The 15000-nt window shown below is 38.3% G+C and overlaps 2 protein-coding genes across 10 annotated transcripts in view; both read left to right on the forward strand.

The window, feature by feature from the left end:
• Window positions 1-5991, forward strand: part of LOC138058146 (neuropeptide FF receptor 2-like) — a 136876-nt gene extending 130885 nt beyond the window's left edge. For 2 of the 5 annotated variants that reach the window (XM_068904031.1, XM_068904033.1), the window contains exons 2-3: window positions 3793-3940; window positions 4081-5991. In XM_068904031.1, coding sequence (XP_068760132.1) covers window positions 4284-5465 — 1182 coding nt within the window. In that variant the 5' untranslated portion in view covers window positions 3793-3940; window positions 4081-4283 and the 3' untranslated portion in view covers window positions 5466-5991. Of the gene's footprint in view, window positions 1-3568; window positions 3659-3792; window positions 3941-4080 lie in introns of those variants that run through there. The other 3 variants (XM_068904032.1, XM_068904034.1, XM_068904030.1) reach the window with 3 other exon arrangements.
• Window positions 4328-15000, forward strand: part of LOC138058147 (dihydroxy-acid dehydratase-like) — a 19234-nt gene continuing 8561 nt past the window's right edge. Inside the window, exons 1-6 of one of the 5 annotated variants that reach the window (XM_068904038.1) lie at window positions 4328-4464; window positions 7576-7828; window positions 7950-8038; window positions 8129-8167; window positions 9460-9579; window positions 10673-10735. In XM_068904038.1, the coding sequence (XP_068760139.1) occupies window positions 8135-8167; window positions 9460-9579; window positions 10673-10735 (216 nt within the window). In that variant the 5' untranslated portion in view covers window positions 4328-4464; window positions 7576-7828; window positions 7950-8038; window positions 8129-8134. Of the gene's footprint in view, window positions 4465-5996; window positions 6342-7045; window positions 7133-7575; window positions 7829-7949; window positions 8039-8128; window positions 8168-9459; window positions 9580-10672; window positions 10736-15000 lie in introns of those variants that run through there. The other 4 variants (XM_068904035.1, XM_068904037.1, XM_068904036.1 and 1 more) reach the window with 4 other exon arrangements.

The following is a 15000-nucleotide window of genomic DNA, read 5'->3' on the forward strand; positions in this document are numbered from 1 at the left end:
AGCGGGGAATTGTGAGATTGTGTGTTTGTTCAATTAAACTTCTTTGTCGTGAAACCTTTGTGGCTTACCTTAATGGAACACAACATTATACAGTGTATTTTCTGAGCTCACAATACAATGTAGTTCTAAGTGTAAAAAAAGAAATACTTGAATCTTCGTGCTCGGAAATCAGTATATGAAGGATGTGATTGGTTAGCAAAACAAACAACGAAAACAGCGAGCAAGAAAGCCTGCAAGCGTTGAACCATAATAATGAGGTGCCTTTCTCTACTTAATGCTCAAGAAATCGTATGACAGTTCTCATGTAATTTGAAATGAGAAAGCGTAATATAGACATATATTTTTTAAACCCTCATATTGCACAGCTGCACTCGTTATCCCACAGTCACGCACTTTACGAGTTACTCGCCTGGTTAATGAACAGAATACAAAGAAATCTTTATAACAAGGAGAAAATGAATTCCTTAAAATTTGAGAAGTCGGAAGGCCCATTTGTTTCAATATTATTTTCTGTTGTTAATGAAACTGTTGCGAGGATTCAAAAACTGAAAGCTATGTGATTCAAAAAGTCTAGTACATTTTACCATTCTGGATCCATGCACTCGCACTAAATATGAAATGGTAAACAGCCTGGTAAGATAGCAAAATAATAAATAGAAAGGGATTTCATTCCAATTATTATTCGAGGAGATAAAAGTCATCCAATCCATCTAATACTCAATGACTATACCGTCGTTTTAAATCAACTTTAAATTTAACAACCCTTTATTTAATTTTCGAAATAAGATATTGCGTTTCTAACGTTCTGATTGGTTCACTCAGTTTCGGTTATCAGCCTATATACCATATGATCTAATATGGAAACTGATTGCGTCAAGTGTTGGCAAGCTGGAAACTGATTGGTTAATTTCCAAGTTTCCAAGCGTTCACACAAGTCATTCGCGCTCATGTTGGACGTAAGACTGGTTACCATCTCACATCGAATGCGCGCTCATGGAATAATTGTTAATTAACCAGTGGGTGATAAAATAGTAAGTGTTTTAGGAGTCACGAAGTAGAAACTCACAAGGATAACAGAAGTGCTGTTTGGGTTAGCGATTGAAAAATCAAACATTGAAGCAAATCTGATGCAAATCAAGTTGCCTGGCTCAGAAATTGATTTTATCAAATCAGAAACAGGGGCGACGATTTGTCAGACGCAAATCGAAAACAAGGGCGACATGTTCAGCACATAATTTAAACGTATCTCAACTGTCTTTCATACTATCCTAGGCTGGGGAAGATGTAATGGAAACTATTACTAGTATAATTGTTTTCTACTATATTTTAATATAAAATGTTAAATAGAATGTTATAATATAAAATGTTAAAACATTTTATGGCTCATTTTGACATTATCATGATTTGTTTTTATAACTTTCATATCTTGTTCCTCGTTACACAACCACTTTTTCGCAATTTCGAAAATGAATAAAAACAAGTTCTTTTTAATCTGCACGTTTCATCAATGTGCTATCAGGAGATAAAATTCGTATCCCCGCGCTGACATGTAATATACCCTATGAATAAAGAATCTGTCGCCAACCAATTTAAAGTTATTCCCTTTATTCCAAAATTCGAAATAAATGCACGATTGTCGTGGCGAACCGGCGGAGATGATTCGTTCAACTAGGAAGCACGCTAAAGCTAACAGGGCTGTATTTAAGTCAAACAGATCTTATCGACAGACTGACTCACAAGGGTCGGTGGTAGTCATAACACGTGCGTAAGCATCGTGTTGGCGAGATTTAAAGGTTACCCTTCAATCGACAGTAATCGGGTGACGGATACGAGTATTCTAAGGGGAAATTCCACACTTCCTTAACTTTAATCAATCAACAGATTAAATGTTTCTTTTTTTTTTTTGTTTTTTTTTTTTTTTGTAGGAAATGTTTGTTTTTGTCCTTCGTTTCTCGTATCTATCATTCACATACAAAGATTGTTCGTGAGTATGTGGGCAACTAAGATGGCCGATTCCTGACAATCTACTAATTACAATTGTCCATTTCCGAGTTGACGTCTGCCTCCTCTTCAAAGGTAGTCTAAGTGCGAGGTTTTTGTGATAGTAATTAGTTCTTCTTTACATATGAATTAAAACTAATTTTTATAAGAAAAAATTTGCACTTGATTCGTTTTGAATCTAAAAGGAGTCAGGCATCGACTCGAAAATGCCCTGTTAGACTACAACGTCGAGTTTTATGAGACAGTAGGATGTTAAGGTAGCATGTAGCACCTATCATAGAAGTTCTATGCTAGCGACCGTGGGCCAATATAGTTAAATACCATACTACTCTTTGTTTGTCCCTCAAAAATATTGCCTAAACATTGTTTTTATTTTCTCTCAGGACTTATAATAGTCCAATGTTTATGCAACATTTTGGAGGGACAAACAAAGAGTATTATGGTATTTTTTATTGGCTAATTAGCACTTGCTAAATACTGATTCATGAAAAATATCTTAAATGCATTTTTATGTTGTTCGCAATTCTCACTTCTTTATTGATGTCGTCTTCTTTGCAACATTCAGATGCGGAAAGCTTTAATTCATCAGGTTTGACTAAAAATTAAGGACGTTCGCGCGAAAATATTCTAAAATTGATTTTTTCTGCAAATTTTACTATTGAAAGACGATGAGTTAGTGGGGGGTGAGGGGGAGGGGGGGGGTCACCGACTTCGTTTTGGAAAGAACTTGCCCGGAAGAAAACCGTAAATCTGAAAAAATCCGGCTTCTTTATCGAATAAGGCCACAGTGTCTATTGCAGTTACATCTTTGAAGTGAAATGTCCTCTACCAAGCTTCGTTTAAGAGGACCCATTATGTGAATTAGTTGAGGTTCCTTAAAGAACAAGTTCGCATTTAGCAGCCGCAAGATGGCAGGATTCCGTGTTCCGAGGACAGAAATCTTGAAATTTTTTTCACTTCCCACATTGATTTTCTGTTCATTTTTGGACAATGTGGAGATAATTGTAAAAAAAATCTGTTTTTTAATAGAAAGGTAGAGGTCACCGAACATGCAAGATCGTTAAATCCAAGCAAAGCAATAGCAATGGCCTCTGTCCTATCATTGTTCATTTTAGTACTTAGCCCGTCCGCTCGATGCATGACGTGGCATGTGAATTTGCGTGCGCTGTAAGGATGCGCAGTAGCAATGGACACGAACGTCCTTAAGTTAACATCCAAACTTCATCGCTTTTTTAAAATCATTTTTATCGAAATGCTTTATCTTCAAATTGTTCAGAAAATTTGTTTTTTTACTTATCACAGCTGGATTGGAAATTCAAAATTCATTTGGTTTATCATAATTACCGTTTTCACGAAGGGAACTGTCTGTTCTTATGTCAGGGGCAGCAATTTGGGAAGGCAGGTCATGTCGTTTCAAAATATTGTCTTTGAGAAGTTTCCATTGATACGTCAAAACGTCCAACGTGAATTAATTTATTGTCTGGGTGACAATATTGGGATTATCAAGACATAAAACATGTAGCTTTGACTACCAAGCCAAATGACTTTCCCTTGCTTTGAAACTGCAAATGAACGGAAAACCAAAGCTCAGAATGTTCGACCTGAGCGATTGTCTGTGGGCAGAGAGTTCAGTACAACAGCTATTAATGGCGATGAGGTAATTTTGAAAATTAAATGCAATAAACATTAATTCTTTGTGGCTGCAAAAAGGGCCTAATGCACGTTTGTTGTGACTGCTTCGATATAACACAGAAATAATTACTCAGATATGCACGTTTCCATTTATTGCAGTCACGAACACGGTAACAAGATCTGTGTTGGCCGGGAGACACACGTACAGACGCACACAACTCTGTTGGAGGAAAAAGGCATTACATTCCTTATATTCAGGTTATAAAAATGACATAAGTCTACATCACCTTCTACCTTTCAAAAGTTGGTAAGATTTTCTCAACAGTGGTAAAACATGCCGAGAAATTGACTGTTCTCCATCGGACATACAAGATCAATAGTTCCGACACATGTCTTACACTGTTTATATAGGCAAAGCTAAGACAACATTTTGTTTTTCTGTTTTAGGAATCAAAGGAGTTAGAGCAGCCTGCCTCCATCAAATATTCTCCGAGATCAAACACTACGCCTTTACGATGAAAGAGCAGGTGTATTAATATTTGGCTGAATTAAGTACATGAAGTCCTCGAAACTGCGTTTTAACTCTTTTCCCTACTCAGAAAGTTTCTTACACTTGTTGTGAAGTATTCGCGACGTTTTCGAGAAGAGACATGGACACCTCGATGGTATCTGGAAACATTTCAAAAAATGGCACAGAAACAGTCGATCAAAAAACGTCAAAAGTCGTGATGATCCTGCAATTGTTATTCTATTTTATTATAATCCTCGTCGGTTCAGTTGGAAATGCTCTAATCTGCTTAGCCATTCTCAGTCGAAAAAAAAGGAAAACAAGTGAGTATTTCATTCTAAACCTGGCAATAACTGACTTGGCCGCCAGTATTATAAGTATTCCGCTCGACATTATTGAGCGTTTATCAGGATACTGGCCATTTGGTTCGTTCTTGTGCAAGATTGTTTATCCTCTTCAGACAATCCTCATGGCAGTTTCGGTATCAACGTTGTTAGCAATGAGCCTGGAGCGCCATCGAGCTATTATGTACCCACTGAAACCTCGGATGAAGGGAAGAAAAGCAATTATCGTGATCGTGGTCATTTGCTTGGGTAGTACCCTCCTTGTTTTTCCTTATATCTCTATACTTGGCAACGATGGTGTCTCTTGTTTGGAGGACTGGCCCGGACCAAATTACGCTAAGGCTTACACGACGGGTGTATTTACCATGCTATACCTTTGCCCACTTTGTGGCATTACAGTCGCTTATATTAGGATCGGTAGAAAGCTCTACAGAGATATAAAAAAAATCAAAGTAGTTGTTGCGCACTCTGAACGAAGTCTAATTGGAAAACAAATGTTGAGGACTCGTGCACATCGCAATGTGCGCATCGTGAAAATTTTTGTGACGGCTGTTGTCGCGTTTGCGCTGTGCATGTTGCCTAACCACATCATGTGGCTCTGGCATGATTACGGAAAAGGTTTCGAGTCGGAATATTTCTTTGATGTGATAGTGTTTGCAAATATCTTAGTTTACGCTAATAGTTGTATAAACCCGTTTATATTTGGGACTCTTCAAGCTCGCTGTAGAAACGGCTTTAAAGGCTTCATCAGAGGATCTGATCAAGGCAGAGATGAAAGCGGAAGTGATCGGCAAAAGAGGATGTTCTCAATGCGTGTGTCCTTCACCAGCTCGTCCAAACTAAGCTCTTATATTCGTGGAACTTTGCGACACCCAAGTCAAAGCGTTTATCTACGAAGTGGAACGGGAAGTGGTGCAAGGAATAGGATAAAGGAACAAAATGGGATCGATTACGTCAACCAAAGAGAGTGCGATCTTTAGTATAAAGGAACTAATGTGTGACGAGAACACTGCTGCAGCAATTTTAATGTCGATTCAGATGTAATTATTAGCGCGATTAACTGAGAAGTTAAGGTCGTACTAAGTCTTTCTCACAAATTAAGATCTTCGACGGCGACGTCGACTGAAATTTCACTTCAAAATAGAACTTTCGCAATAGCCCTTTTCACGGTTAGTTTTTCTCATTTGCATTACAATATAATCTAGCATGTATTTGAGGCAATTTCGGGCTATTTTGTAGTTTCAACCCGAAATTGCCTCGCACCCAAGTTAGATTACATTGTAATGCAAATGAGAAAAGCTAACCGTGAAAAGGGCTATTCATTCACCTCTTTCACGTCGTACATCCTAAAAATAAATTGGTATGAGTGGTTTCAGAGTAAAAACAGAGGATGAAATCATTCACGTCACAGGGAGCTCACGCAATCTGTCAGTGTAACCGTTTGTAATTTTACAATAAATGTACTGAATTCACTGTTTGCTTCTTCTAAAGTGATATATCGATAAATATGTGCATGGACCAATTTTAAATAAGGGTTGTATTGCCTTACCTGCGGTGTGTTGTCGCTCTTTTGCCTCAGAAGTTGTATTTTCAGCGATTTCGAAGATTTCGAGTTCGCTGTTTACTGTGCCTCTCAATAGAGGGACAAGGGTGGGAGGTAATTTTGGAACAGTTCCAGCCCCAGGGCAATTTTTCCTAAGAAAATCACATTCCTTCGCTTTCAAACTTCGCAGAAGAATGGCCCAATGATTCACGCTTGTTCTCATTCGTTCAAACGGCCTAGAGCTAGCCCTCTAAGCAAATCAGAATCGCTGAAAATACAACTTCTGATACAAAAGAACGACAGTACACCGCAGGTAAGGCAATACAACGTTCATTTAACATTAGTCTATGGACATATTTATGATATATCGCTACAGAAGAAGCAAACGGTGAATCCAATACATTTATCACAAAATCAACAAATCGTTACACAAACAGATTGTGTCGGCTCCTTGTATTCACATTTGGCTGCTCACGTCAAAACCTCGTGCGTGCTGCACGTGCAATAAGATTATTTTCCTCTCCATGTTTAACCGGTGATGTTATTGCTTAGCGGAGTTTATGGTTGACTCCACACGCATCCGGATATTTTTTAATCCGCAACTTTTTCTCTGGGGATTCAAACATTTTCATGTCCACACGTAACATATACAAATGGAATTTGCTCGTCAAAACCTGTCCGAATTCATTCAGTATCCAGGACTCCTCTGTGACTATTGTCAGCAGAGCATGCGCCACCAGGCGTGCGTGTTGGCGGCAAGAAAAGCGATAGAATTTCATTCAGTGACATGTTGTAAAGACTGGCGCGATTTCGAAGAATAACTATTAATTATACATTCAGATTTCAGTAAGTCGCAAGCATTCAAAACCATTTATTACCTAATATCTAAGATCATAACATAGTAATTTGTACCAGGAACCCATGACCCGGAGGCTACAACTCCATTGTGTTCGTGTCACGGCGTTTTCACAGACTGATTTATTTTTAGATTGAATTTCCCGCGAATGAGACTCCCGCAGGAGACTGATGACCAATCACAAGAAACTAACCTGACGTCATAGGGTGTCACCGAGCCGGAACTGCCTTTGTTTTCTTTCGGAAAAGGTAGTCCAAAAATAGATCGGTCTGTAAAAATGCCGTGACATAGGCCCAGTATGGGAGTTGTAGGCTCCGGGTCATGGGTTCCTGTTAGTACCAGAAGCACATGTGCCCCAGCTGACACAGTCCCTTTTAACAACAAAGGCGTTAACGGCTAAAAGAAATATCAGAGTTATTATACCACCATTATTCACCTTTTCTAAGAAAAATGCCTGCTAAGAATAAAACCGCGAAGAAGCAATATAATCGGCATTAGAGTTATTAAGAGCCAGCCAGTTTTAAACCTGAAATTGCCTCGGACCCACGTTAGATTACATTGTAATGCAAATGAGAAAAACTAACCGTGAAAAGGGCTATTGTCTAGTTAAGAGCGATGATCACTTCTACGTTTACCACCATGTACAGTAACTTATTTTTTATTCTTTTTTTGTTTTCTTTCATATCCACAGGCTTTTGAGAATGCCGTGACGGTTATGTATGCATTGGTTGGATCGACAAATGGAGTTCTTCACTTAATAGCTCTCGCTCACGAGTAAGTAAATCGTGAGCAATGGAAAAAGTTGCTGGACGACCAACTTTCTTAAATGGGCCGATTGGTTTGTCCGGCCCAATAAAGTTACCAAAACGTTCGAGAAACAGGCGCTAGGCTTGGAGGCCCTAACATTAAACTTATAGGAGACTCGCAGAAATCAGGCCTTTCAGGTATGTGGTCAAGGGATCTCATCCCTGTATACTTTTTGTACAAAAATCATTTTCATTATAAAGGAGATGGTGAGTTTCTGGGCCCGCAAATGAATGGAAATATTTTGTTTATGATACTTAGATCTGAAGTTGACTTTTCCATTGATGATTTTAACAAAATTGGAGGCAAGGTTCCATTGATAGCAAATCTCAAACCTCACGGCAAAGTACGTAAGTTGATGCTATTTTCATTATTAATGTATTCAAATTTGAATTATGCTTTGAGCTATAATTTTGAATTGCGTCCGTCTGTTGCCTTAGTATCAAATGGTCGATTTGGACAAGATTGGAGGTCTCCCGGTGAGTGCATCCTTTGCTTTTTTCTCCTTGTGAGTTTTTTTTTTTCTTTATCTTTTGTGTGTAAGAAGCGCCATCACCCGACCCTTCTATGTTTCTGTGCATCTTCTTAAAGGCAGAAAGTGTTATTACAACCTTAAAACTCTTTCATCAAGACGGTGTCATGGAGTATGAAGGACGTTGAATTTGCGGGTAATCCAAGCTGGATTCCCGCTTGAATCCCGTGACACTGGTAGTCCCGAATTCCCACTGCGCTTTGCAAATATAAGCCAATTAGCCCCGTCTTACACTTGAATTTCCTAATGCTATCATGACTTACTTGAACTGTTCCTTTCAATACACGCTCCCACATGCTGCAAGCTTTATATACATTCTTATTAGGACTCCTGGAGATCTAGGCCATTTATCTTTGTTCTGAATTGACAAAGTGTCTCACTGGTCTGCGGGCATCACTTCTACCTTTCATCTATAACCCGTACTGATTCCATTCATCTGGTCATCATACACCAAATCCTTGCAAGGGGTTCCCAATTGAGCCCAACAAATTCACCTGCTCCCAATTGAGTGGCTTCATAGCTCAGTTGGTAGAGCATTGCACCGGCAACGCATAGGTCATGGGATGGAATCCTGTTAAAGCCACCTGAACTTTTCAGGTGTCTATAAAAAGACAATAGACCATTTTCAAATTCTCACGGCTGGACTGGATCTAGCATGAAGTGAAGGCAAATGTGGGCAAAGCTTTTCACACACAAATTAATTTGCCCGCATAAGCCTCCATTTCATGTTAGATCCAGTCCAGCCGTGAGAATTTGAAAACGGTCTATTGCTTAAGGTGATTCCTTAGTAATAGAAGTTGTTGTAAGATTTTCATCAACCGCTAAAACAGGCATGTTGTGCAAGGCAAATGCCCAAATCACTGGGTCACACTGTCTTTCCAATAAGAGTCTGCATGCGATTTTTCCTCAAAACCTCAGAGTGATTTTATTTTATTTTAATTAATTAATTAATTTTTTTTTTTTAATTTTTTTTTTTTTTGCCATACAAATGCCGTTTGAACGTTTGTCTCATTATCCAACATTTTTGGACAAATCGCCACCAGGGTCAACTGATTCAATCATCTAAAATCGGTTCATTCCTCTATCCATCCCATCCGTGATCCATTCATCAGTCCTTTCATCCACCCAATCTTTTCTTCCCTCCTTACATCAATGTTTCCTTCCCTGACTCTCCCCACCTCTCTCTTATCAATATGAATCCTCTCTTTCTTTTGTTAATCTTAATTTTTTTCTTTTTAGATTGTGTTGAAGGAACTTCTCTACAATGGCTTCCTTGACGGAGACGAACTAACAGTAAATGAAAAAACAATGGCTGAGAATCTCCAACAAGTACCTGGGTTGTCTGAATTAGGAGCGCAGGCTAGTTTTGTTGTTTTATGACTAGCTAGTAAGCCTTTCCTTATAAACTTCTTTATAGTGGTTTCCTTCACGAATATGAAATAACACTACAGGAACAAGGGTTGTCTGCTAAGTTTCACTGATTTATTATTTTACTTAATTCGGTAATACAGAGTTAAAAAAAGGGGAAGAAAGCCCACCACAATTAGGCCAGTTTATACAGATCATTGAAGTTTATTGTTTTACTTTGAGTTAATGTGCCTTTCCTTCACGTTGTTTGCCTGTACCTCATCCTGTAAAAATGTTGGGGTTTTTTTATATTTTGCTTTCCATTGCTAAGCAGACAGCTGGAGATGCTTTGAATTTACAGAAGCGTTTTGATGGTAGGCTAAAGCAAAAATGTTTCGCGAATTGATGTCCTAGTTCTTTAAATTTTATTTTAGGAGGCCAATATTCGTTTGGGGGAAAAAGTTACTTTAGAATTTTCCATTCATTTTTCTTTTTGTTGTCTTAAAAACATGTTTAGAGGCTAGCTTTTTAGAAAATTAAGCATTGATCATAGGTTCAAAAATGAATTTTTAGGCCCGAATAAATTTCGGGATTTAAGACCAGTTGCTCGTGCGCAAAATGCTGATTCCCAGTGAGGTCACAAACTCCTTTGCCTTCGTTAAGATGAAATTCCTCAAACGAAGGTGATCATGGGACAATTACTGAACCAAGAGTAATACGATTTGTTCTGAATGTACAAATCATGCGTTTGATTTCAAAATAGAACAGCGGCGTAGTGCAATCCGATTTGAATCGCAAGTTTGATTTCAAACCAAACTTGGCAAATCGAAGTTAATTACTTCTTTATTGCATCCATTTGGAATTTTCACTTTTTTGTCAAAATTGAGATTTATTTTTCTTTCATTTGTGAGAAAACCCGGTTTTTAAAAAGGAAAGACCGGAAACTTACATCTTGGTGGGCTAAAGAAAGATGTGATTTAGAGAAAAACAGTGCAATTGGTGTGTAAAGTACAATGTGAAGAGCCAATCAGAATGCGAGGATCAAGAGTGGATTTGAAGATGTGTGTAATTAGTTACCATAATATATATTGCCGTTTTGATTTAGGATATCATATTCCCTTTGTCATCTCCACTGGCACCTGCGGGAAGGCACATCATCATATTGAAGGTGAAACTGACTGATAAATTAAGTGTACTTAAAGCTTAAACACGAAGGCGCACTATAGAGACGTGCTACATGTACCTTAGGCAGATGCAGATAATTTGTCAACGAACAGTGGACTCAATACAAAGCTCTGTATTAATTCTTGCAACGTAATAAAGCTCTTTAAGGGAATTATTATGTCCACAACATGTTATAAGGTGTTATCTGTCGCTCTTGTTTTAAAATGCAAAGTCCCTTGTTTCGCCCTGGAAATATTTTTAAGGGTTCCGTCTCGATGTTGTTTGCTGATCGCCATGTTGGATTACCAGTCGTACTTAATGAATGAATTCATTCAAGCAGAGTGAAGCGACCCCTTTCATAGTGTGTCTTTGAGTTTAAAATTGTATCTGTACGTCATGCTCTCGGCCAAGTCCCTTTGACTTGGGGGCCGTCCATTTTTTATACATTAGGGGAGGGGCTGATGCTATTTCTGTGATCTTTCTTGAGAAATCGTGGGACCCTCCCCTGTCAGAATTTCTTTTTTTTGCTTGACCTCCTTCCCATCACAAGTTTAATACATGTGTTGTTCAAAATGTCAATGGATGATGCCATTCACTACTTGCACAATCCTATAATACACCTCTATTTACCCGACTTTTGCATAACCATTGTTTGCAATTTCTCCAAATGTCCCAAGAGAAATCGAAAACAATGCCTATGCAGATTTTTGGGGGGTAAAAGAGGTGTGTTATTCGATTTGTGCAAGTAGTGAATAGAAATTTCTATCCTTAACATTTTTGCATCTCAGCTCACCAAAAAAAAAAAAAAACTAGAAAATTGTTTTCAAAAAACTATTTTGTTATAATACAAATCGACGACTTCTTGAGCAGATATAGCTGCTGTGAGCCTCTTTTGTTTGACTGTGCTACCATTTCCTTCCCTTTCGGTATATAATAAAAAGGCTGTGGCCACATTTTGTTAGAGAGAATAGAACAGACCGTGACTCTGGGATTCGTGTGCCTCACTCTTTGCTAAGAGTGTCAGAACATTTTTTTTTATAAACATGCATACTGTTTTTAGTCCTTATTCGATCAAGTTTAAAAATGTAAAGATTTGGTTGCAGCATTTCATGAAATAGGTTTTGGCTATTCATCGTGGTGAAAAAAAAGGATTTTCGTTTGGCTTGCGATGCTCTTACTTGTGGCGTTGATCTAGCCTGCGAAAAGACTCGCTCGATCGAAAGGCTTTTCATTGAGCACAGTATTACTGGGGAGAGCCTGTTTCCAAGCTAGTGTTGTTTATACAGGTTTGCATACTGCTAGCGATGAGGTAGACTGGTTATGTGTCACCTTTTTGCATTTCTATCCTCGCTGTTTGGGTGAATTCATTGTTTCCCTTGGCGGTTTATAATAGTTTAACATCATTGAATGTTCAACCGAGGCTTCTCTTACAACTCTCGTGGCTGAGGCCAATTTCTCATCAAGGAAAGAGCCCTAGTCTAGCCCTTGTAAAATTCATTAACAACTCATAAGGATGGCAGCCAACAGAAAAGCACTATTCAGGTCACATGTGTTGGTTTGTAAATCCCGATAAAGTTCAACGGTCTGAAAGCACGGGGAGGGATTGAATAGATAGCAGGGAAAGGCTGGGGTTGATGAATTTTTAATTAGTTGACTTATCAGTAAAATTAAATTTCATAAAAATTTCTAACTCGCCTAATTAGTATGCTTAACTTTAATAAAAATGAGTCCTGTAAATTTGTACAAAGTTTCTTTATCAATCACAAGTTTGACATTTCAGTCACAACTATTAAAGCACAAACTAACAAATAAAGCGAATCGGGCGGATAACACTCTTCATTTTGCTTGGCCACTTCACAAACGAACTGAATTTGCTCAACCAAAAGTTTAGCTTATTTGGCGACATGTGCTCTACTGAAACGGTCACATCTTCAACATTTTTGCATTTAAGACCGGCCATTCTAACAACTTCTGACATTGCACATTTACTTTGCCGTCGCTGCTGCCATTCCTCGAAGACTTTTCTACACCATTTAGTGTTGTATTGTGTTGCTTTCGGAGTGGCTCCAACACTCTTCTTCTTTACTCTTTAAAGAGCGAAACCAACCAGCCATGTTTCTACCACAAAAGCTCTACCAAAATGAATTGCTAAATTCAATGCTAAACTCCTATGGGACAACTCCACGCCCACTGACGTGATTAACATAACAATCAAAATCTACTGTTTCATTTCACAAGTAAGATAAAATATTCGCGTCCGACCTTTATGGGCTTTAAAACGGCTCGCCTGCGGCTCGCCGTTTTAAATGCCCATAAAGGTCTCCCGCTCCTACATGTATTTTATCTATTACTTAAAAGCGAAATAAAGCGTCAAACCTACTGCTGGTATTTATAAACCGAGTATAAGAAATAATCAGGGGCGTTGCGACCCGATAAGCATGTATGCACGTGACTACCTCGAAAATGTTTAAAATATTTATTTTATTTTATTTATAATTACTTATTTGTTTATTTATTTATTTATTTATTGCCGAAAATTGACTTTTGCACATGCAAGAGTTTTCTGAATAGTTAACCTTTTTTTCTTCCTTTGATTTATGAAACTTCCCCCTGGAAACCATAGCATTTCCGAGGCCCTAAAATAAATATGTTCTGGCAGGAACCCATGACCTGGAGCCTACAACTCCCATACTGGGCCTACGTCACGGCATGTTTACAGACTGATCTATTTTTTGACTACCTTTCCCGAAGAAAAAACAAACACAGTTCCGGTTCGGTGACCGTACATGTATGACGTCAGGTTAGTTTCTTGTAATTGGTCATTAGGCTTCAGTTGGAGTCTCATTCGTGGGAAATATTCAATCTAAAAATAAACCAGTCTGTGAAAATGCCATGACTCGAACACAATGGAGTTGTAGGCTCCGGGTCATGGGTTCCTGGTTCTGGGGAGCATGCCCGCAAACCCCCTTAGAGGCTTGCGCTTTCGTGCTCGTCTCACTACGCCTTCCCGTGCGTACCCAAATGGAAAAACCACGCTACGCCCGTGATAATTACAGTTTTCTTACTTTTTCTTTTTGACGCCGATAAATAATAAGGCAGCTGCTATTTCCAAAACGATGGAATTACCTGGTGATAAATAACCTCGTCTAGGAGAGTAAATTTTTGACTTTGCAGAAACAATGGTCAACATCAAAGAGTTAGGCGATTGTGATCTTTGTGTTGAATTCGCACATTTCTTGTCAAACTTTACAACACTTAAAAGGGAAAAAATAAACCAATGAAACTAACAAAAACAAAAACCCGGTATCTTGCCATCATTTTGACACAGATGTATCATTGTTTCGCGAGTAAACACGCAAGGTAACTTGCGCTCGCTGAAACTTACCGACACTTTCGATTTTCGATTTACTTGTGTACCCAAAAGTACAATAGAAAAATTGAATGTAGCAAAAATCTCCTGATGTCAAAATATTTTATTCTCGATCGACACTGAAAACTTTTTTTCTGCTCTTCCTACAAGCTGTGTATCAATATCTATTTACTTTTTTATCAATATTTGTTTTGTATAAAGCAGGCTAGCAAAAACTGTACCTTTTTTAGTTCACATTTTTGAGCGTTAAAATAGAATTTCTGTTACAGCAAGTCGAATGTTTTGACGTCTCCCATCCAGGTACTAAAGCTGTCAGAAGATCAGAGCACACGCTTAAACTGTGGTGAAACATAAGTTGTAAGGGAATTTGAAATGATCAACATGTCAGCCTCGAAGCCAATGTATCTCTATTCCCTTTTATTTTTTCATTCTTTCTGAGCTTAGAATTTTACTAGTAACCACATTTCTTCGCAGGGCCTTCCTATTTACCTAAGACATCTACCACAGCACTAAATTGATATACGGTACCAAAAGAATATCGTGTACTATTCAAGCTACATATTACGCAAAGACAACTTGAATCTCGTGGAAAACAAAGTACAGCTCAGTTGACAATTATCGGATAAAGCGCTGTGTTACTGCACTACCACACGTACGCAATGCGTGCCTGTTTTTATGTATGTATCATTTATATAACCTATTCGCACTTTATTATCTTTTATATAATAACCAAATCAATGCGCGCGCTCTGATTGGTCAATCAGCTATGTTTTCTTGTGTTAGTAAACTCATGGAAAAATTGCGCGTCTTATGAATTATTATATCAAAGCAATAGACCACAAGTTTCTATGGTTTATAGGCATGATCAACCACTTGGAATGATGGAAGAACACTCGAAG

Source organism: Montipora capricornis, chromosome 7 (genome assembly GCF_036669925.1).
Source record: "Montipora capricornis isolate CH-2021 chromosome 7, ASM3666992v2, whole genome shotgun sequence".
Classification (NCBI taxonomy): Eukaryota; Metazoa; Cnidaria; class Anthozoa; order Scleractinia; family Acroporidae; genus Montipora; species Montipora capricornis.